Source organism: Podarcis bocagei, assembly GCF_964188305.1.
Source record: "Podarcis bocagei genome assembly, chromosome: 8".
NCBI lineage: Eukaryota > Metazoa > Chordata > Lepidosauria > Squamata > Lacertidae > Podarcis > Podarcis bocagei.
The window spans coordinates 4,943,388-4,965,663 of NC_138133.1; the positions used below are offsets into that span (position 1 = coordinate 4,943,388).

General features: G+C 44.9%; 1 protein-coding gene across 10 annotated transcripts in view; it reads left to right on the plus strand.

Moving 5' to 3' along the window:
• The first annotated feature begins 6,094 nt into the window (after positions 1-6,094).
• LOC308593654 (ankyrin repeat and KH domain-containing protein 1-like) overlaps positions 6,095-22,276 on the plus strand; it is a 93,051-nt gene continuing 76,869 nt past the window's right edge. For 7 of the 10 annotated variants that reach the window (XM_081206110.1, XM_081206112.1, XM_081206113.1 and 4 more), the window contains exon 1: positions 6,096-6,494. In XM_081206110.1, coding sequence (XP_081062236.1) covers positions 6,198-6,494 — 297 coding nt within the window. In that variant the 5' untranslated portion in view covers positions 6,096-6,197. Of the gene's footprint in view, positions 6,495-22,276 lie in introns of all 10 variants that reach the window. The other 3 variants (XM_081206116.1, XM_081206111.1, XM_081206119.1) reach the window with 2 other exon arrangements.

A 22,276-nucleotide genomic window follows, 5' to 3' on the forward strand; every position in this document is an offset into this window, starting at 1 on the left:
TTCCAAACCCTTGATCATCTTGTTGACCCTCCTCTGCACAAGTTCCAGCTTGTCAATATCCTCCTTAAATAATGCCCAGAATTGAACACAATACTCCAGGTATGATCTGGCCAAGGCAGAATAGAGCAGGAGTATGACTTCCCTTGATCTGGACACTGTCAAGGGAGTAAAGCATTCTACCCTTGAGGTTGTGATCAGTTAACTCAGTCAGAACCACTTACACTGAAAACTCCACATGACAATGACTATCAGTGCTCTACCATATTGGTAAATGGTTCATTAGGTAAAGTTGACCCTTTCTCTCCATCTTGAAGAGAAGTGATTACAATTGTCTGTAAACAGGTTCAAACTCCTTCTCCTTGACCCTTGACTTGCCTATGGCAGATTTTGTAGGTGGATGAAGCTGTTAGAATTCCTGCTCCATGATTGCAGTCATGGGATTTTTGTCTGTCACATGATGGTGTATGTTTTGACTCCACAGAGTGGTAAATGGCGGAGACAGGAAGTTTGTGTTACCGTGTTCTGTGAAGTGGGACTATTGTCCTTTGTTCTTTCTCTTTGCTGTCTGGTGCTAGAGAGAGAGGGAGCTATGTTGCAGTGCTCCGTGTGTGTTTATATGTAAATAAAGTAGATTAGCCAAAATGCTGAGTTGCTGAGGTCTGTTATGCAACTGCGAACACTCTGCGGATCCCTAAGTGTGCCGATGTCTGTTGGCATGGGTTGCTGTGATGTTCGGGCTGAAGAAAGCTAATGAAGCTTCCAAACAATTGACCAGGAGGGAGAGAACATGCCAGTTGGGCATGTGTCTCTGCCAGGGTCCTACTCGAGTGTAGGACAAGCTCCTGACAGAAGCCAGAAAGCAGACAGCTGACTAATCCCTAGGCTTATGAAACAGAATACCATGTTCTGTGCATAAGCTCCAATTGTCCCTATTTAATGATAACTATTACTAGTAAAGCACTGTCCTTATTTTGCCTTCTCTCAGGAGTTCACTGAGTTTAGTGGTATTTACTCCAAAGTAAGCATCAAGGGCTGACAACTTTAAAAAATACATTGGTGGGCCCAAGTAAGCCCTGCCCCACATAACTGAACACATGATATGGTGCCTGCACACCATTTGAATAGCAGTGCCCATCAATTTTGGGGGGCCGCTCAAATATTTTATGAGGGGGCAAAGACCCCTCAGCCACTAGGAGTTGGCTCCTATGGTAAGCATGTACCGTATTTTTCGCTCTATAACACGCACCCGACCATAACACGCACGTAGTTTTTAGAGGAGGAAAACCCGTAGGCATGCCACCCGTAGGCATTTCCTCCATAACACGCACAGACATTTCCCCTTACTTTCTAGGAGGAAAAAAGTGAGTGTTATGGTGCAAAAAATACGGTATATGGGTTGTAGCTCAGTGACAGAGCATGTGTTCTGTATGCCCACTCAATACCCAGCTTCTCCAGGTAAGGCTGAGCAAAACTTCCACTGAATATGATGGGAGAGCTGCTCTCAGTCAGTGTGCAGATAATACGGAGCTTGATGGACCTATGGTCCTGCTACTTATGTTCAAGACTGAAGCCATGACTACTTGTCCTGGGATGAAAGAGGCAAGGCAACCTCTCTGGTTTTTCTCTTTTGTTGTTGCTGCAATCTGATGCACATACTGCGAGCAGTTATGCTATTTTTTAGTGGGCGAACAGGGATCCCCCAGATTCCTTGGCGCCAGATTTCTCCCTTTAGATTGTTGGGTGCAGGGATTTAATAAGAACTTTGAGAATTAAGGTGAGCTGACAGGTTGAGCTTGTTTTTCTACCAGACAGAGCAGCAAAGGCCCTACAACAGATACATCGCAAAATAATAATAATAATAATAATAATAATAATAATAATAATAATAATAATAATAATAATATTATACCCCACCCATCTGGCTGTGCTTCCCCAGCCACTCTGGGCAGCTTCCAGCAAAATATCAAAAATAATAAAATGTCAAACATAAAAAAACCTTCCCAATACAAGGCTGCCTTCAAGAAAAGGACCCTATTGGTAACTGAGGGGGTGGTTGCCTGAGCAAAGTTGGTGTGATTTCACACAGAAAAAAGTTGTCCTTTTTTACAGAGGTTTTTGGCAAGGTGTTCTGGGAACAAGGAAGAAGAAATTAGGCAGAACTCCATTCAGGGATTCAAAGGCAGCAGCTCTTGCTTTTATTATATATCTTGTGTTCTAACTTTTTGTTCTTATGTTGTGAACCGCCCTGTGAAGGGCGATACAGTAATTTAATAAATAATAATACAAAGTTAGTAATAATAATCAGTGCTTTTTTCTGGGGGTACGTAGGGGTATGCATACCCCTAAACATTTTGTGAATCTTTGTACTTTTGTCCCTTTACTGTACAGTGGTGCCTCGCAAGATGAAAAGAATCCGTTCTGTGATTCTCTTCGTCTAGCGTTTTTTTCGTCTTGCGAAGCAAGCCCATTGATGGATTAGCGGATTAGCGCTATTAGCGGCTTTTAGCGGCTTATCGGATCAGCTGATAAGCGGCTTAGCTGCTTAGAAAAAGGGGGGGAGAGGGGGGAAAAAACCACAGGAACACGCAAGACATTTTTGTCTTGCGAAGCAAGCCCATAGGAGATTCGTTTTGCGAAGCACCTCCAAAACGGAAAACTCTTTCGTCTAGCGAGTTTTCCGTCTTGCGAGGCATTCGTCTTGCGGGGCACCACTGTATTTTCCCCAATTTGAATTATAAAATGGTGATTGTATTGAGTCAAAATGAGAGTACTCCTAAACATTTTTTTAGGAAAAAAAGCACCAATAATAATGCTGGCTGGCTGGAGCAGACTGTTACAGAGATACAGGGATGGTGCTTAGGATGCCTCTGAATCAAAAGCTATGGTGCTGGGAAGGACAAGCCCCTCTTGAGATGAAGGCTTCAGGGGTGGCACTGTGGTCTAAACCACAGAGCCTAGGGCTTCCGATCAGAAAGTCGGCGGTTCGAATCCCCGCCACGGGGTAAGCTCCCATTGCTCGGTCCCTGCTCCTGCCAACCTAGCAGTTCAAAAGCACATCAAAGTGCAAATAGATAAATAGGTTTCTCCAGAGGGAAGGTAAATGGCATTTCTGTGCGCTGCTCTGGTTCGCCACAAGCGGCTTAGTCATTCTGGCCGCATGACCCGGAAGCTGTATGCCGGCTCCCTCGGCCAGTAAAACGAGATGAGTGCTGCAACCCCAGAGTCATCCACAACTGGACCTAACGGTCAGGGGCCCCTTTACCTTTATGTGAATAAAAGACTGCAGTTTTCAGTCTCTGCTGTGCCTTGATTTTCTAATGAAAACACAACCCTGGGTGAGTGCCTGGAACCGCCTGGAATATTGCTGCCGCTCAGCAGAGTTTGGGGGGTACTGTGTAAAATTACTATACATTCTAAGGTTGTGTAAAGAAAAATGTTTATACTCTACTCCTGAAGTCAGTACAGGACCGGCTATCACAGCATACATTAGTATTTTTAAAACAGGGCCTCAGCCTGCTTGGTGTCTCCTCACTTGCCTGCCCTGCCTACAAGTTGTGCCAGATTCTTCTAAGCGGGCTATTGCTAGCACCAACAATAACTCCTTGCACACAGGAGGGAGGGAGGAAGGAAGGAAGGAAGGAAGGAAAGTTTCCCTGAGGGGAAAGTATACCATAAGGCAGTATACAAATAAATAATAAAATAATAAAAATAAACAATTGCTATCAATTACAGTATAATGAATTGACATGTTTCTTTTGATTTTATCATTTCATCTTTTTGTAAACTGCTTTGTGGTTTTTAACAATCAAGCAGTGTTTAAATTTTATGAAATAACTAAATATGGTTGGGAGGGGGTGGAGGAAGGAGGAAGGGTGCTCCTCCCACCCGTCCTGAACCACACTTTCCCCCTGTAGGGAACACGTTGGCTAAACAGATCCCTGAAGCCAGCAGGACTGGTAAGCTTCTCACTAGCTGATGAGCAGAGGGTTCAATCCTGGTCAGTCTGACTGTGTGTGTTCTCCTGCTGGGATCAGGTGCACAAAGTCAAAGCTCCTTCTTCCTACTAAACCTCCAGCACACCCACATCCCAACAGCTCTGGATCACTCTGGGAGGACCAATAATGAGTGATCTGCAGCTGTCTCCACCCAACTCTGCTGAATTGGCTCAAGATTCAGACTTTGGCTGAATTTGATGCACGGCCCTAGTAAAAAAGGAGGGTGATATAAAAGAAAAACCTCCTTCAGTTAGAGCCTCTAGATCAGATGATTCAGCCTAAAATGGGAAGAAAGCCAAGCTATGTAACTCCCTGCAACAAGGAAAGCATGGTAGCAAAAGAGCTAGCGATTTCAAAAATTGGATTAGATCTCAGTAGAGACACTGATTGCCAACTGATTATGCCAAACTCCGTCTCCATCTCATGACTCGGTGATTTTCTGCTGCTCCAAGTGGGTCCTGGAGTTTAGAAAATTTTATTGGCCCTGGGGTAGTTTCACTGTGTGTGAGTGGTGGAGAAGAGGGCTTTAGCTCAAGTGGCAAAGCGCATGCCTAAGACCCCAGGCTCATTTCATGACGTTTGGTTAAGAGCAGAGCCTCAGGGAGCATGGTTGGGAGAGGCCTTCCCAAGGACCCTGGAAAGATCTGTCAGCGGTTGGGGCTTCGTACAAGGCACCTTCTTATTGGCAAAGGCTGTAACTCAGTGGTTACAGAGGACACACTTTGTGTACAGGGGGTTCCATAATCATAGCTGTCAACATTTCCCTTTTTTTAAGGGAGATTCCCTTATTCCGAATAGGATTCCTTGCAAGAAAAGGGAAAAGTTGACAGCTATGTCCATAAACTGTCGCTGGTCAAGAGTGGTGGTGGCAGCGGCGGCTTCTGTAGCCATCCAAACGTTGTTTTGACTCCCAACCAGGACCGGCCCAAGACACTTCAGCACCTGAGGTGAACCACAACATGGCGCTCCTCCCCTCCCTGCCAGGGAAGAAGGGGTGAGCAAAGATCTAGATCAGGAACACAGGTGCGGGGTGGGGATAGAGGTCCACATTGGGACCTGCCGCCCCATGGATTCTGCCGCCAGAGGCATCGCCTCACCTTGCCTCCTGGGTGGGCCGGCCCTGCTCCCAACTCCCACCCTGCCCACTGGGCATGGTTGGCTGGGCCGGGGAGAGTCAGAGGCGCCAGAAGGACTACGGGACCCTCGTCCCTGGGGAGTCCAGGGGCGTGTGGCGGGGAGGTGGGCGCAGGATGCGGCCGCGGGAGCGACAGCGCGGGTGCTTGGGGCACCCGGCGACCTTTGTCCTGGCTTCCCCGCACTGAGGTCGAGCCCTTTGGGGCCCTCCGCCTTCGCAAGGCAAGCCGAGGGCCAGAGGAGGCTGCCCTGTTCTGCTTCTGGATCGCCTGCGGACCCGAGCGGCGCGTGAGGGGGGAACTCATACAAAATGGCAACTCGGAAGCTTTTCTGCGGGATGGAGGTTGGCTGAGAACCAGACCTCTGGTCCCCGTGACTGACGTGCGCCTCGCCCAATCACTTCCCCCGCCACGGAGTGGCCCGCGGAGCAGTGGAAGGGCAGGTGGACCGTTACAGGTTGACCTTACAATTAACATGCACACCTTGCTTCCAATCAATACGCCCTGTTTTGAGGCGGGGGAGTCTGTCCTCCCTGACGGAGACCACAACTTGAAAGGGAGGAAGGTGGGAACGAAAGGGAGGCCCGAGCCAATCGAACGCCGCCAAGAGGAGCACGACATGATTGACGGGCGCTCTGCACAATCAGGCTTAAGGGTATCTCGACTGACTGCACTTCTGTCCATTCAGATAGCAAGGTTCCAGGACAGTATTTGATTGACAGGCAAACGGCCTAGTAATACCGAGGCACTTTCAGGAAGCGAGCGTACAAGCCTAAAGGTGGTGGGCGGGCAGTCTAAACCGCCTCGACGTGTACTCTCAAAGCATCTTGGTGGTGGGAGGGTGAGGTAGCGCCTGACGAAGGCGCAGAGTGACAGGTACCGCGTCGAATGGCGCTGGGGCATTAGAAATATATGGCCAATGGGAACAGGGGAAAGGATTGGTGAGGGCATTGCGGTGGCTGCGGGTTAGGTAGGGTGTGAGAAGTTAGTGGCGCTGCTGCTGTGAGGGGACGGAGACGGCGTTTCCCCCTCCCCTCCTCCCACGGGCTTAAGCTTGGATCGGCGCGCGATGCTCACGGACGGCACGGCCGCCCCGACCCCCGCCGGCGATGAGGAGATAGACTCGGTGACGCCCCGCGCTGCCCCGGCCGCCATCGTCGAGGCCTCCACGGCCGGGCCTAACCCGCTGGGCTTGCGGGCCGTGCGCCTCTTCGGCGAGGCCGGGCCCTGTGGGCCGGCAGGGCCGGCAACAACTTCGGGGGAGGCCGGGGCCGCCGCCGCCGCCCTCGACTTTAAACTGGCGGCCGCTGTGCTGAGAAGCGGGGGCGGCGGTGGGTCCGGCAGCGACGAGGACGAGGTGTCTGAGGTGAGAGGCCGGGAGAGGTAGGCCTTCGCTCCCGCCAGGCTGGAGGAGCAGGAGGAGGGGCCGGAGGGTGCCGTCTCGAACGGAGCTCCCTCCCGCGCTTGGGTACCAGCCCCGCCCGTCAGGGTTCAGAAGCCTCCCTTGCAGGCCGGCCCCGGAATAAAGGAGGGTGGAGACCCACCCAGATGCGCGCGGCGCCCCCCACTCACGCCTGCCTGCCTCCCCCCCCACCCGGTTTTAATGTAAGCAGTGCCCCCCTTCTTTGTTCATTGTGAGATAAAACAACTAAAGCGAAGACAAAACATCGAGCATGTCCCGTCTCGCTGCGCGCCCCCCCCCCCCGCCGCCGCCGCTCCGTACCTGCTTTTGGGTCCGGATGATGGCGGAAGCGCTCTTCTGCCGCGCCGTCCTCCCTGCCCTCTCGCCCGCCCGTGGCCTGCAAGGAGTAATTTTATTATAGAAAGCGCTGATGGCTTATTAGCGTCTCCTCAAGGCTCGCTTTGAGAGATCGGTGGGAATAGTAAATCGCATTTCAAATGCTTCCATCAGTTTTTGGGGACGACAAGAGTGTTTGGTTCTCGTAGTTCTGCTGTGGTAGGTAGACTGTGGTGCTTATTCCAGGTGTGCGTTTTGCTGGCACAAATGTCTGCACTGCACCTGCACAGTAAATAAGGCAAAACTTGAGTATATTTCAAATCTCCATACAAAATTCCTAGAAGTTTAGTGAAGTAACAATGTGGTTTGCCCCATTTACACTTAAATGTGTTCCGGTAGCGATGGAGGGTTATAAGCAAATTGCTTTTCTCCTTCAGTTGCAGTATAATATCTCTGTTTTCTAACACAATAATTCATGTGAAAGAAAGTATCTTTGACTCCATCATTTACAGTAAGTTTTGAAATATTCACTTGCTACATTGCCTCTGGTGAAAAAGATTTTTTTTCATGCATCTGAAAGAAATGTGGACTTGCAGAAATGCTTTAGAAGTTAGATTGGTCAGAAAGTCCCTGTAAATATACTGTTTGTAGTATCTGGGTACTTCTGTTGTAATTTCTTGCATTGTTTACTTTTTTTCTTTGGAAAGTATCCTTTCAACCTTTTCACAACATTATTTTGTAGGGATTTACTCAATATGCTTTTAAAATAAAATATGCTTTTAAAATAGCATAAAATAAGTGATTTTACTAATAGCTGTAGCAAGTGCAGAGTGGTTCTAAAGGCACCTCTGCATAGCTTACAGGATGCTACTTGAAATTTTAAAGACCAATTTTCAATTAAAAATAGGTTTTTAGCTCTCATAATTGAAGAATTTGTGTTTGGGGGAGGGGGAAGCTTCAGATCATTTTTGCCTGGGGGCTTGGGGCATGTGGTATTTAAACACTTTGAAAAGATGAATCATGACTCCAAGAGAGTTTAGTCTAACAAGTGGGTGAAGCAAAGGGAGGGAGGATGTAATGGAGAAATTTGGTTTCTTTCATTTCAAATACAAGCTTTTCATTCCCTTACCTTCATGGCTGTCACTCAGTATTCCTCTGTTCTTTGCACATTCCCATTCTGTTTCAGCATTTCTGTCATTAGGGAACACTTGTCTTCCTCAAAAGTTCATTTTGTTGCTGTCCAAACAGCACCCATGCATGGATTAGGGAGTTTGAGGGAGTTAATTGGGCCTCACAATTGTCCTGTGTCTATTGAGGGCAAAATGAGATGCAACTATGGCAGACTTGTTTTAGACTTGGATCTGGGCAGTTGTAAACTGGGGTGCAAAACTGGCTTTTAGAGCAAAAGAGAAAAGAAGATAAGAACTAAATAGTTTTTGTGCCTGCCTTTTCCTTTCACCCTTCACCAGGCACCTTTCTACCCAACTTCCATTGTTGAAGTTTGGGTGAGGAGGAGAACTAGGGCAGCAAACCCTGGGTAGGTAAATCATGGGTGGGGGAAAGTTCAGAACCTCCATCCAACCTGTGTTCCCTATTTTGGTCTATAACCTGGACCCAGTGCTGCTTATGTGATTTGGCTCCTCTAAGCAGGTTTGCTGCCATCACATCTATTTTAGCAATGAAAGTAGAACACAATCAGCAGTCCAGCTGCTTTCCAAAGAAATTTCATCTATTACTGATAATCTTACTGAATAAGCTCTAATGAACTTTTTCCAAAGAGCCCACCATTGCTTTAATATAAGGTGTTCATTTATTCTCTAGTTTTGTACACAACTCCTTATTTTCAATTATAAATAATTGGGTGAGAAGAAACGTGTTTATAAATTGGAGTTCTCAGATTATGCTGATCAAACTAGGATAGAAGTATTTCTATAGATTTATGGCCAGAAACCCTTATCCGGTTGTGAGGTTTTGCAAGTAGAAAAACATTTTCCAGTATTTGGTAGAAGACCTAATTCTCATATAGTTCAAAAGCCCTCTATATTACATGTTATGGAGAAAAGAAATAACTAAAGCATGGTGAAGAATGGCCTGAATTGGTCATTTAAGAAGTTTTAAGAAGCAGTTTTAAGAATATGTCAGTTGTACTAAATCAAAGGGGGAGGGAATTAAGGCTTTCCCCCCTTTGCAGTCTTGTGAACAGTTGGTTTGAGAAGCAAAGAAAGGAGCAGAAATCCATTATTTGAAATGTATTTCAGAAAATTGTACTTATATGGAACAGATAAGAAACTTAAAGGGGAAGTAAATTTGTGTTGTGAGGGGGGAAATAGGTGCTATAGTTAGGGAAGATTTGACTATCATGATTATAGAACTGAAATATCTGTCTGGGGAAGGGTAGAATGTAGTGTGAGGATGGGTGGTTCTCCCTGTCAGTGGAAACCTGGATTCATAGTGTCAGGGATAGGAGGTTGCAGTGTACTATTTATGGGTGAAGAGAAACAATTCACTTACATAGGAGAACATTAATGTGTACTTGAAAATATATTTGGGGTCAATGCAGGTTCTGGCCCTGCTCCACTTGCTGCCTCCAAACTTTTCACTGGCTCCCAAAGATATCTGGGGGAAATGGGATCTTTGTATAATCTGCCAGTGAAGAGTAGAATAGGACTGCAATCTGAAACTTTTTACCTTTGAGTAAGCCCCATTGAATTCAGTGGGACTACTGAGTTGGCATGGTTAGGATTGCACAGGAATTACTGGCATATTTATACCTTAATCTAAGACTGTTAAGAAAAGAATAGATGTGTTACAGTTGTGCTGTACTTTCTTTAAATGTCCATTGTACATTTACAGTTGGAATTCTGAAGCAATACCCTTGGTCTTCGCCTATAGTCTGGCTTGTATGATCATATGAGGCTTTATAAACCCTGGTTTATGAAGCCAGGAATGAGCATCAGGGCCAAGGGCTCTTCAACTTCTGTTGTATGCCACCTCTGGTGTGAAGATCTTGACTTGCATTAAGCTGGAGCTCCTTGTTAAATCAGGAAAATAAGCCAGGATCACAGTAGTCATGCTGGTAGACTACAATATAGAGACAAGGGCAAACTGTAAAGGTATTCTAGTCTTCTGAGGCTCCCGCTTGTTAGATGCTTTGCTGCAATTGGTCTTCTCCCCATATTCATTGTTTTAAAATGTATGAGAGTTTCATTCTCTGGTGTTAGTCTGTTTAGTTCAGATGTGAATCACATTCTTACATTTCTAGCCTGATTCAGCTAACAATGCAGTGACTCTTGGCTGGCGATTCAGCTACCCTTGGATATTCATAGCTTTGGGGGTGTACTCATCCAACTTCATTTGATGAAAAAAGCCTCCAATCCTTGATTAATGGACCTAACTACTATTATTCATACCTGTATTTTAAAGGCTAGACAGCTGGAGTGCACTCAGTGCAAGGGTTGCCATTTGAAGACTTTTTGGTGGCTACAAGTGCAGAACATAGTAACATTGGTCCTTGTAGCAGGAGGTAGCTGGGAGCAGGATATGATTGGCTCTTTTGCATTCTGCGTACAATTCAAGTTGCTATGTTTGACATAAATCACTTAATGCCCCTGGGCCCTTCACATCCTTGAAAATAGTTGCAAAATACCTTTACAGCAATTTTAGGCTGGAAATAAGTTTGTAGATTTCAAAATTAATTTAGAGATTTCCCTGTATCAAGCCATATTAATCGAGCCATTGACTGATAAGACATTTCCCCTCAGTCACCAGCTAGAATAGTTTTAACTACCAAAAGCAAATTTTCAATTTTATAGATAGGCTGCTTGAAATATCGTAATGAGGTGAAGAAAAGGCATCATCATGACCCAAGAACTTACTTTACCAGCCAGTAAGGACTAACTGTGTTTGTGTTCTTGTAACAATTGATCCTTTTATATGCTACTTTAACAATGTTATTTTCCTTAAATCAAATAGCACCATGTGCCATTGAAAATAAGTTTTTTTTAAAGGCTTTTGCTGATCAAGTAGATTTTGGCCTATTTAATACACGTCTACAGCTCCAGAATTGTTGACGAAGTTGCTTCCGTCCTATATCTTGAGAATAAATTATCCTATCCTGGTGAACAAAACTTTACAGCATTTCAGCATGTTAGTTTTTTTTGAAAATTCTGAATTGAAAATGTCTTAGTGCCCAATTGGCATCTGATTTAGCATGCTTGATTTGGACTAAAATACTATAGAAATCTAATGTTTTTCAAAAAAAAACCCCAAACCATTGGAACCGAAATATTTAATTAGGGACCAGGATTCAATATTGGCCCCTAATGTAATTTAAATGTTTTATTCAAGCATATTCAAAGCTTTACTTGGAAAACATTTCTGTTGGAATAATTGTAAATATTAACACATGACAACTCATACTCACTCTTATTTATATTGTGTATATTTTAAGAAAAGAAGCAAGGCCTGTTAATGTAATTTATATAAATAAATAGTTAACATAATTGTAAATTTCCATACACTCAGAGAGCTATGCATTTATATCAGGGTGGATTTGATTTGATTTAAATCAAATCAATTTAAATCACTAGTCAGTAAGACTTGATTTAAATCATTTTTCTACAGAAAGACTCATTCTTGCTGGTATAATCTTAATATTTACAACCAGATGAAGGTTTCATTTTTGGAATAATAAATTTTCAGAGTAGTTTTTACAGTTATATAAAAAACCACTGATTTGGTTATACTATCAGAAATACAAAGACAAGTAATTATGAAATTATTGTTTATATTTGGACAACTTTTCTGCTGTACTTTATTGGAAGGAGAAAAATAATCATTTCCTTAATAACAATTTAAACAATTTATTTAACTAAAACAATAACATTATAGCATATGTATCCATGTTTGTGAACTGATGTGGTTAAACGATTTAAAAAACAAACAAACTTAGACTGAGTTTTAGCACACATGAAAAACTTAAAACAAATCTTTATTTCCTGATGAATAGCCTTTGGACTATAATGTAACTCATGGGTAGGCAAACTAAGACCCGGGGGCCAGATCCAACCCAATTGCCTTCTCAATCCGGCCTGCAGACGGTCCAAGAATCAGCGTGTTTTTACAGGAGTAGATGTGTCCTTTTATTTAAAATGCATCTCTGGGTTATTTGTGGGGCATAGGAATTCGTTCATTCCCCCTCCCCCCCAAAAAAATATAGTCCGGCCCCCCACAAGGTCTGAGGGACAGTGGACTGCCCCCCTGCTGAAAACGTTTGCTGACCCCTGATGTAACTTAAATAGAAAACTATCATGAGAAAGATTTTTCCTCCAAAAGCATTTTATCTTAAAAATCTGATTTGAATTTAAAAAATCACATTTTTTAAATTTTCTTTAAAAAATCATTGATTTTTATCCACCCTGATTTATATTAAGTATGTATGCTTTCTTGGGATAGTTGTCTGAAAAATGCTAATTACTGCGTGCCCACTTCATTATTGTATCCATTCAGCATGTCAGATTAATTTCATGAAAAGGTTTATTAAGAAATATGTATTTTTCTGAAATCCTCATCATCACTGCAGAATTTGTTGAAACAGTGATAGCTTTTTGAATCAAATTGTTATAATAGTTTCAAAGCAAAATTGTTGTCTCCCTGCTCTTGATAAAACTTCACCAAAACGTTACAGAATATTTTTCAAGTCTTTAAAACTCAGAAATTACACTTGTCCAGTGCTGAATCCTGTTAGAACTTTTGCACACATAATTATTTTATTTATTTACTCCATAAAATTTTTACCTTACTTGATTGAAAACAAACAAACTTCAAAGGGGTATACAAAAGGATAAAACAATAAAATCAAGAAATAAAACCACAACCATACTTTAAAACATACAACAGTTACAATACTCAATCTATTCTAACTTCATCTCAGTGTTACATCAACACAACTGGTTAAATATCTTAGAGAATCCTGGCTACCTTTTGCTGCCAAAGTAATGCTTAATGATATTTAGGGCCAGCAGGGCAAGGGGGGAGGTACCATTTGTTAACCAGGGGAAGCAGAGAGGTAGTGACAGTACAGCTGCACATACTTAGAATATCCTTATATTTATTTGTTGCCATGATTCATTTTGTAATTTATTTTGTATTTTAGGCATGTCTGTTCTAATACAGTGGTACCTTGGGTTACATATGCTTCAGGTTACAGACGCTTCAGGTTACAAACTCTGCTAACCCAGAAATAGTACCTTGGGTTAAGAACTTTGCTTCAGGATGAGAACAGAAATTGCGGCGCGGCGGCAGCAGGAGGCCCCTTAGCTAAAGTGGTGCTTCAGGTTAAGAACAGTTTCAGGTTAAGAACGGACCTCCGGAACGAATTAAGTACTTAACTTGTATTAGAATGAGAGGTAGACTTGCTTGCTCTATTGCAGTGTTTCCCAACCACTGTTCCGCGGCACACTAGTGTGCCGCGAGATGTTGCCTGGTGTGCCGCGAGATGTTGCCTGGAGGGAGGCGGGCGAGTCGGGTGGCGAGAGGCGGGGCGGCGGCGGCGAGGAGAGGCCGCCCAGCGCGGGGCTCTCGCCGTCTACCTGCCTGGCTGCCTGCGAGCTCGGCGGGCAGCGTCTCCGTCCGCAGCGCCCGCCTCGCGGCTCTCATTCCCTGCCCCTGCCAAAGCTCACCCAGCCAAGCCGCGCTCTCCTTCCTGCCTCGCTTTGCTGCCTCCTCCCCCCCCACCCCCAAAGCTTGGAGGTTCCCCGGCAAGGGGGAGGGGAAAAAATTGAAACTTACACTTTCGTGCGTCCCTCCCGGCGTGACGCTGCGCGCTGACGTCACGGGGCTGTAATGGTGGTGTGCCTCGAGATTTTTTTCATCAAACAAGTGTGCCTTTGCCCAAAAAAGGTTGGGAAACACTGCTCTATTGTAGAGGTTTTCAACATTTTTGTGTCCACAGCTCCTTTGACCAACCACATTCTTTCTTCAGCTCCCCTGTGGGATACAGGGGAATCACCACTTACACGTGCATTCCATTCCAGGCCACCGTGCGCATCACTGGGATGCCCCCTCCCCATCCTTACTTGGTTTTGAAGGTTGCTGAGGAGCTCTGTCTTGCTGTGTTCTAAGCCCCAACTGGCTTCACTGGAAATCATGGACACCATCAGTCATAGCCATCAATTTCCTTGGGCCGACACTGAGTAAGATTAACACTGGCTACAACCCAATATAAAAGGGTATTCTCCTACTCAGGGAAGACCCATTGGAGGTCAGTGACCCCTGAGTCAGCCATACCCATCAATTTCAGTAGGTCTCCTCTTGGATAGTAGTAGCAATTATTTCCATTGCAGTTTATTGCCCATCTATTACCCACCTATTTCAATGGGATTCCTCTTGAGCAGGACTCAACACTGCCAGCAACCCAGTAATGATTATGAGGAGGATAAAGATAGGCTTTGCCTAGCAAAGCACTACTCAAGAGCAGAATGAACTGGGCTCAGCAGGTCGAGGCTGCCCCACTAGCTACCAATGGGTCTACTGCCAAGTAGGGCTTACACTGGCTGCATCCCTGGCAGGAAGAAGTTACCTTGACGGGTTCAACCATTGCCTCACTCTTGCCACACTGGCCCCATGAACCATCTGCTTCCCTCCATCCCTGCTTGCAGGCTTCCCTCTCATCCCCCATCAGCAGCTGGAATCTAGATGTGCTAGAGAGGTACACACTTGGGCAGCACTCTTTTGAAAGTGATCGGCTTCACATAGCACGGTCATACATGAAAAAGTAAAGAAGTTCATCTCATTTGTCTGAGTAGGGAGTTTCCAGCTTTGTGTTGGAAGCCATGTGGTTTTCTTCCCCATCAAAGGAGGGACGGGGGATGGGACCACTTGCTGCATCCCTGGCCATCATTCAAGTCGCCTCAGGGTGCCATGGCACATTGGTTGAAAACCTAGGTTCTAATGAATAGGATGAGTTACCTGGCAGATTATACCAAAAACATAATGATGATGCTTTTGGTATTGATATAAAATATTTGTCACTGCCATGCCAGCCTTAACTTCATAGAATTGCATAGTTGCAAGGGACTCAAAACTACGTACACCCGGTATCCTTAAACAATAATAGTAAACTATTAGATGATTCTCTAATGTTTTAAAGAACTTAATTTGTTTACCATCTTTCCTAATGAAGAGTTCTGAAGAACTTTCAAGCTTTTCGCGCTATTTTGTGACACTTTGGTTTGCCTAATAAAGGTTTTGCATGAGTATGTTAAGGTTTATTTGTCATTTTCATGTTCCAGGTAGCAGGCCTCCTGACCGGGAAGTCCTTGTACCTTACTGTGGTCCCAGTGAAATTAGTGCAGTGTGGTTGCACTCTAGAATAGCCTTTGGGAAGGAGGGAATCAATTTAGTTAAAGGATTCTTTCCTGACATAATTCCAAATGAAACTAAAGGGTGTAGTCACATGTTACGAACTTCAAGTACAGTTGTACCTTGGTTGCTGAATGCCTTGGAACTTGTATGTTTTGGCTTCCGGATGATTGAAAACTGGAAGTGAGTGTTCCAGTTTTCAAAAGATTTTTGGAAGTCGAACATCCAGCGCAGCTTCCGATTGGCTACAGGAGCTTCCTGCAGCCAATCAGAAGCCACACTTTGGTTTCCAAACGTTTTGGAAGTTGAATGGACTTCGGAACGGATTCCGTTCGACTTCCAAGGTACGACTGTATTGTGATCTGAATATTTTGGTTGCCAACACTCCTGCAGAGATTTAGTGTATATCTTGGAAGCCCATATTGCAGTGGGTTGATGGAGAGGGCTATTCAAGTTGCCTTTTTAAAAAAAACCAACAACCTGATGTTAACCATTAAGCCTTTAGCCATGTTAAGACCAATTGGTCATCTCTACTTTCTTCAAGCCTATGCTAACTGTGTATTGACTATGAGCATAACAATATGAAAGTGTGACCCAGGTGTCTTGGATGATCTTGTTGGAAGGTCTCGACATGGAGTCTGGAAGGCAGAATTCTGTAGTCATTGTGTGTTTTAATTGAATATGAGGAAGGTGTTGCACAGTTACAGTGGTACCTCTGGATGCGATTGGGATCCGTTCTGGAGCCCCGTTCACATCCTGAGTAAAACTCAAGGTGCGCGGATCGCGTTTTGCTGCTTTTGTGCATGCGTGTGCCGTCATTTTGAGCATCTGCGCGAGCGGCAAAACCCAGAAGTAATGTGCTCTGTTACTTCTGGGTCACCACGGAGCGTAACTTGAAAACGCTCAACCTGAAGCACATCTAACCCGAGGTATGACTGTAATTGGAAGGAAAACGAACCCTTAGTCAGCTGCTACACAAAGTGATAGGGCTCAGGAGAATTCAGAAGTTTGCCACAAAATGCTTTTTGTGACAATTTGGCTGTTCCTAATAAAAATATTGCCCAACTATGGATTTTGGAGGTGTTTTTTTTAAATGGACCAACATGGTTGCTTTTTTGTGCTTCAGGGAACACCAAATCTAGTTGTTCAGAGCAGAATATGCAACCAGAGGAAGATAAGGGTCATCTTCAGGTGGCAGGAAATTAAGGCTTACATACCTTCAGCCACTATACTATACTATAGTGGTACCTCGGGTTAAGTACCGTATTTTTCGCTCTATAACACGCACCAGACCATAACACGCACGTAGTTTTTAGAGGAGGAAAACAAGAAAAAAAATATTCTAAACGAAACAGTGGATGTATGATTTTTGTGGTTCATGCTATGGCCACAGACATGTGATCTGACAGTGAGTTTGGAGTAGCCCAATGCAAAAATCCTGAGGATCCATGTGGATCCATGCTTTGTAACCACGTTTTAAGTGGGGAGGGAAGGAAAAGCACTCAACGGACAAGGAGCACGCATGGGGTGTGTGGAGAAGGATGCTGCTAATAATGCTATTTAGCGAGCTGAGTGGGGAGGAGAGAGGGACAGAGCCTGCTTGCTTTAAAGGAACCAACTGGACAGGAGCCGCTTACACTCGTGTAAGCAGCTCCTCTCCTCTCCCGCTTTGCTCCTTTAAAGAAGCAGGCTCTCTGTCCCTCTCTCCTCCCCACTCAGCGGCTCTTCTCCCACTTTCCTGTTTCAAAGCGAGCCGCGGAGGAGGGAAGGAAGGGGAACCATGGATCCTCTGCTCACGACTGCAGCAGATCCCCTCACCATCCGTAGCCATTCCCTCCATAACACGCACAGACATTTCCCCTTACTTTCTAGGAGGAAAAAAGTGAGTGTTATGGTGCAAAAAATACGGTACTTGATTTGTTCTGGAGGTCCATTCTTAACATGAAACTGTTCTTAACCTGAAGCACCACTTTAGCTAATGGTGCCTGCTGCCGTGCCGCCGGAGCACAATTTCTGTTCTCATCCTGAAGCAAAGTTCTTAATCCAAGGTACTATTTCTGGGTTAGCAGAGTCTGTAACCTGAAGCGTCTGTAACCTGAAGCGTATGTAACTTGAGGTACCACTGTATACTAATGATGTGGGTTGATGTACTAGGTCAGGGGCCCCAAACTATGAACCGCGGGCCACATCAGCCCACCAGGGTCCTGAACCCAGCCCGCCCGGCAATTGCAGAACCCGCTGCTGTCTAATGGGTCTCCCCGGATCTCAGCCAGCAGCAGCATGCTGCTGCAGCAAAGAACTCGGCCCAGACACCATAGGGCGGAGGTGCCTGCGGAGCCCAGTCCAGCTCAGGGAAGTTGACCTCCCTCTTCTCTCTTCTCCGGCTTTCTTCATTCTCAATCCTAGTTAAAAAACTCCATGTGGGGCTTGCTGGGCAAAGATCATGGTTAGATCATGGGGAAGGCGGGCAAGAAGAGGAGGAGGTGGCTTTGTTAAAATGCGCTTCTTTTGTAAATCGTCAGAGAATGCGGGTCTCAAACACGAGGTGCTTTTAAGTGGCAGTGGCTTTAATTCAAGATCTGTGGCTGGCTTTTTTTAAAAAAAGATTTTGGCTGCAAAGCAAATTGCATAGCGCAGGCATAGGCAAACTCGGCCCTCCAGATGTTTTGGGACTACAACTCCCATCATCCCTAGCTAACAGGACCAGTGGTTAGGGATGATGGGAGTTGTAGTCCCAAAACATCTGGAGGGCTGAGTTTAGCTATGCCTGGCATAGCGCTTCCAAGAGATCTCCCCTACCATCGGCTATGAATATGCTAGTTTTGTAGGGTGAGGTTTGGGAAGGTAGAAGTGTGTTGGGGTTTAGTTTTTTTTGGGGGGGGGGGAGAAAGATGTTGAGAATCCACTTTCTGAGCCAGAACTGGTGGGAAGGGGATGCGCCTTTTGGAGGGGGCTGGCGGTTGTCCAGACAGAGTGTATGGGATGTGTTGATGTGACAGGGGCTGAACTTTTTATAAGGTGGGTGTTTATGTGAAGTGGGTGGGGGTCCAGCAAAGCAGTTGTTTTGGGGGGTGAGTTCCCCTTTTTTTATTAGTAGGTTGCAAAGCACTGGAGGGAGTTGAGCGGATTCTGTGCTGGGGAGACTGCTGTAGGAGCAGCTTTGCTTATGATATTATGGTTATGTAATCCTTACAACGACCCTGTAAGGTAGGCCAGTGTTATTTCCCACCCCACCCCCCATTGCAGACAGGAGAGGTGATGGCTAAAGCCAAGAGAGAGAGAGTGGCTTGTGCAAATTCAAGCTGTCAGTGACCCCATCTTGTAGCTTAGGCTCTGCTAAGCCAGCTGCCCTGATGCAAGGTGACCTGGGAGGGGGTCAGGTTTGTGGGGTCAGATTTCACGTGGTTTGAGGAGAGAGCAGGCCCAAAGCAGGCCCCTACTTCCCATTGAAATACTTATAAGTTTATGTTGATTAAAATCATTCATTTTAAATATTGTATTGTTTTTCCTGTTTTTTGTGCACTACAAATAAAATATGTGCAGTGTGCATAGGAATTTGTTCATATTTTTTTCAAACTATAGTTCGGCCCCCAACAGTGTCAGAGGGACAGTGAACTGGCCCCTGTTTAAAAAGTTTGAGGACCCCTGTACTAGGCAAAATAACACAAATTCAATAGGACTTAATTCTGAGTAGACATACGTAGAGTTTTAGTCTTAATGAATAACTAGTTTACAGTTACATCTGCAGTGGCCAAATAAGGTTTGGAAAAGGTCTGGGAACTGTGGGTTGTATCCAGTGCTTATCCCATTGAAATTAATGACTGGTAAAGGTCCATTGGCTTTGGTGGGTCTCCTGGGAGCATTGGATACAGCCCCATGATTTCAAATTACATAAGTACCTGTCAAATAAGGGAAGATGGGAAACTTACTATGTAGAGATCAGAAATTGAATTTTTCAAATTGTTTTTGTTGGTAAAAACAAATTTGTCCTTGATTAGAATTTAGGGGAATGGAGACTTTTCTAGCCTGGGCCTTTTTAAGGTGTGTTTTTAAAAAAGCAACAGCACATGGCATCTCACGGCCAAGAATAGTGAAGTTTTTAAACTCTTGTAAGTATAAAATGTACCAGCGTATTGAGCTGCATCAGGGTGTTCTCGGCTCTATTCCTGAACATTTTTGGTATGGCTTTCTTTATTGTTCATACTGAAACTGCAAGTTTATTCATAAATTTTGGAGATCCTTCCAACTAAAATAGGCTTAAGACTCAATGTTAATTACACCAACTTTCAATTAAATTTCAGAGAAATTGATGGGGATTTCTCTTAAGTTAATCTATTTAGATTAATATGTATGAATCCATATGCAGTTTGTTTACTTTTGTATTAAATCTATATACTGCTCTATGATCTAAAGTTACAGGGCGGTTTACAGCATAAAAAATGAAACTAAAAACTAGTTGAAAATTAAATGCAGAAATCTTGGTCTATAATGGTACTTATTTACACACCTAATCCCAAATACATTTTCTACACCCAACATACTAAAAAGCAGAATCCTATTTACTGCTCCTGGTTAAACATCCTTGCTAATACTTTGAACAGAAAATCTGTGGTTGAACAGAAAACCTATGCTTGTAATGATGCACTATAAAACAGATGACGTAACCTTTTTTGCAGTGTTTGAAATTCATTGGGCGCCAGGCACATTTTGCTACTGGCACGGGTTCAATTGCGACTACATAGATATTTCTAGGTGTTAGAGGTTTTCAACCTTTTTGAGTCCATGGCTCCCTTGACCAACTACATTCTTTCTGTGGCACCCCTGTGGGACTCAGGAGCCCAGTTATGTCACCCCTTGCTTGCAGAGCTGGCAGCCTCTCTCCCTTTTTCAAACACCCTCCCTTGAGGAGTGTTCCCTCAGCCTCCTCTCCTTGGGAGTCTTCTGGGCAGCCGCTGCTGCTGTCCCTGGTCTCTGAGCTGCCCCCTACCACTCCAGAGAGAGGTGCCTCCTTACACTCCCCCACAGGGGCCTGGGAAGAGGGTGCCCCCAGCCTTAGTGGCCCAGCGGAGACTGGCCAAAGGTGAACGTGAGGCCAGCACCTTACCTTGGTTGGCAGCAGCGAGCACTGCCGGGCTGCATAGCGGAAAGGCTTCCCTTCAGCATTGAGCACTTAGCTCCCAGGCAGGCCTTGCACACAGCAAGCACAAGAAAGGTTAGTGCAGCCAGCGCCTGCCTACCTGGCCTCCCACTTGTCTCTCCATTCCAAAGAAAGGGCTGGTAGACTGGCTGGCTGGGCTCCTTGCCTGCCTGCCTGCTTGCTTGCTTACTTACTCACTCCAAGGCCACCTCAGCTCCTGGCAACCAGCACCCGCTGGCCAGCCCCAGAGGCACCATTTGCCTACAGTTTGGGGCTGCTGCAACAAATAGCTGTGCAAGCCTTTGGGAGGCAGAGATGCAAGAGGGCATTAGGGGAGGGAGGGGAGGAAAGAGGGACAGGCCAGTGTTGCCCACAGCACTGGTGACCAAACATACATGGCACCTAGGGTGCCACAGCACACTGGTTGAAAACCACTGGTTTAGATTACAGTCACCACAACAGAATGCCTATTTATAATCTAGGTTTGAGGTGCCATTTGGCGCCTAGCTTATACAGTCATACCTCGGGTTGAATACGCTTCAGGTTGAGCACTTTTGGGTTGCACTCCGCAGCAACCCGGAAGTAACGGAGCACGTTACTTCTGGGTTTCGCCTCATGCTCAGACGGTCAAAATGACGTCATGCGCGGAAGCGGTGAATTGCGACATGCGCAAACGCAGTTGTGGGTTATGTTTGCTTCAGGATGCGAACAGGGCTCCGGAACGGATCCCATTCGCATCCTTAGGTACCACTGTATATCTGAGTTTTTAACACTTTTTGGGGGGGTCACTCACCCTTGGCAAAACACGCCCCCCATCCTTTTGGGTGTGTTCAGAAGTCACCCCTCTCCTCAGCTGTTCTATGCAGATCAGCAGAGGAGAAAATAACTTGCATCCCCATTGGGAAATATGGGTGGAGAGGTTCAACTTTTTCCAAACCTATCTTGTGTTGTGTCTGTGTTACTTTATATTCCTTTTCTTGCTGCTGGAAAAAAATAATGAGAAAATTTTACTTGATCAGTATTGGGCTCCCAGACTGGAGGTTTAGCCACCCCTACTCTAAAAACATTTTTCCATAGGGTGAAATGAGTGTTTATTTGAAGATGATTTAAAAAAATAATAGTGTCATTCAAGAGATACATCTTGTTCACTGTCTTTTCCCAAATTGGCATCAAAAGCAAAAGGGGAACCATTCTTTTGCTCCCAGGTTTAATGTAATGCAACCAGGCATTTGACCTCTTATTCTGAAAATTTTACTTGTGTTACTTAAACTCATTGTGTCTACATGCTGTAGGCCTGTGGACTGCTGAGAATAATATCTAGAGGAAAATCTGCTATAGCTTCAATGATAAAACTAATCTTCTATAGACTGGTAGTTCTTCATTTGCTGAGTAAGTTTAATTATTACACTTGTTCAATATTGGATGGTGCTGGACTTGAAAATATTCATTCTGTGCTTGCTAAACTGGTAACAGATGAATTTCACTTCTACTCGGTATGTTTCTGAGCACAAGTCAAAGTGTTGGTGCTGATCTTTAAAGCCCTAAACTGCCCCAGCCCTGTATACCTGAAGGAGCATCTCCACCCCCATCATTCAGCCCCGACACTGAGGTCCAGCTCAGGGGGCCTTCTGGTGAGAAGTGAAGTTACAGGGAACAAGGCAGATGGAACACCTTCCCATCAGATGTCAAGGAGATAAATAACTAGGCAACAAATAACTATGCAACTTTTAGAAGACATCCAAAGGCAGTCCTGTATCAGGATGTTTTTAATGCTTGAGAGGTTGTTTTTATATGTGTTGGAAGCACCCAGGGTGCCTGGGGCAACCCAGCCAGATGGGTGGGGTATAAATAATAAAATTATTACTATTATTACCACAGACTCTGGAAGTTTTCAGTTTTACTTTTCAGGGAA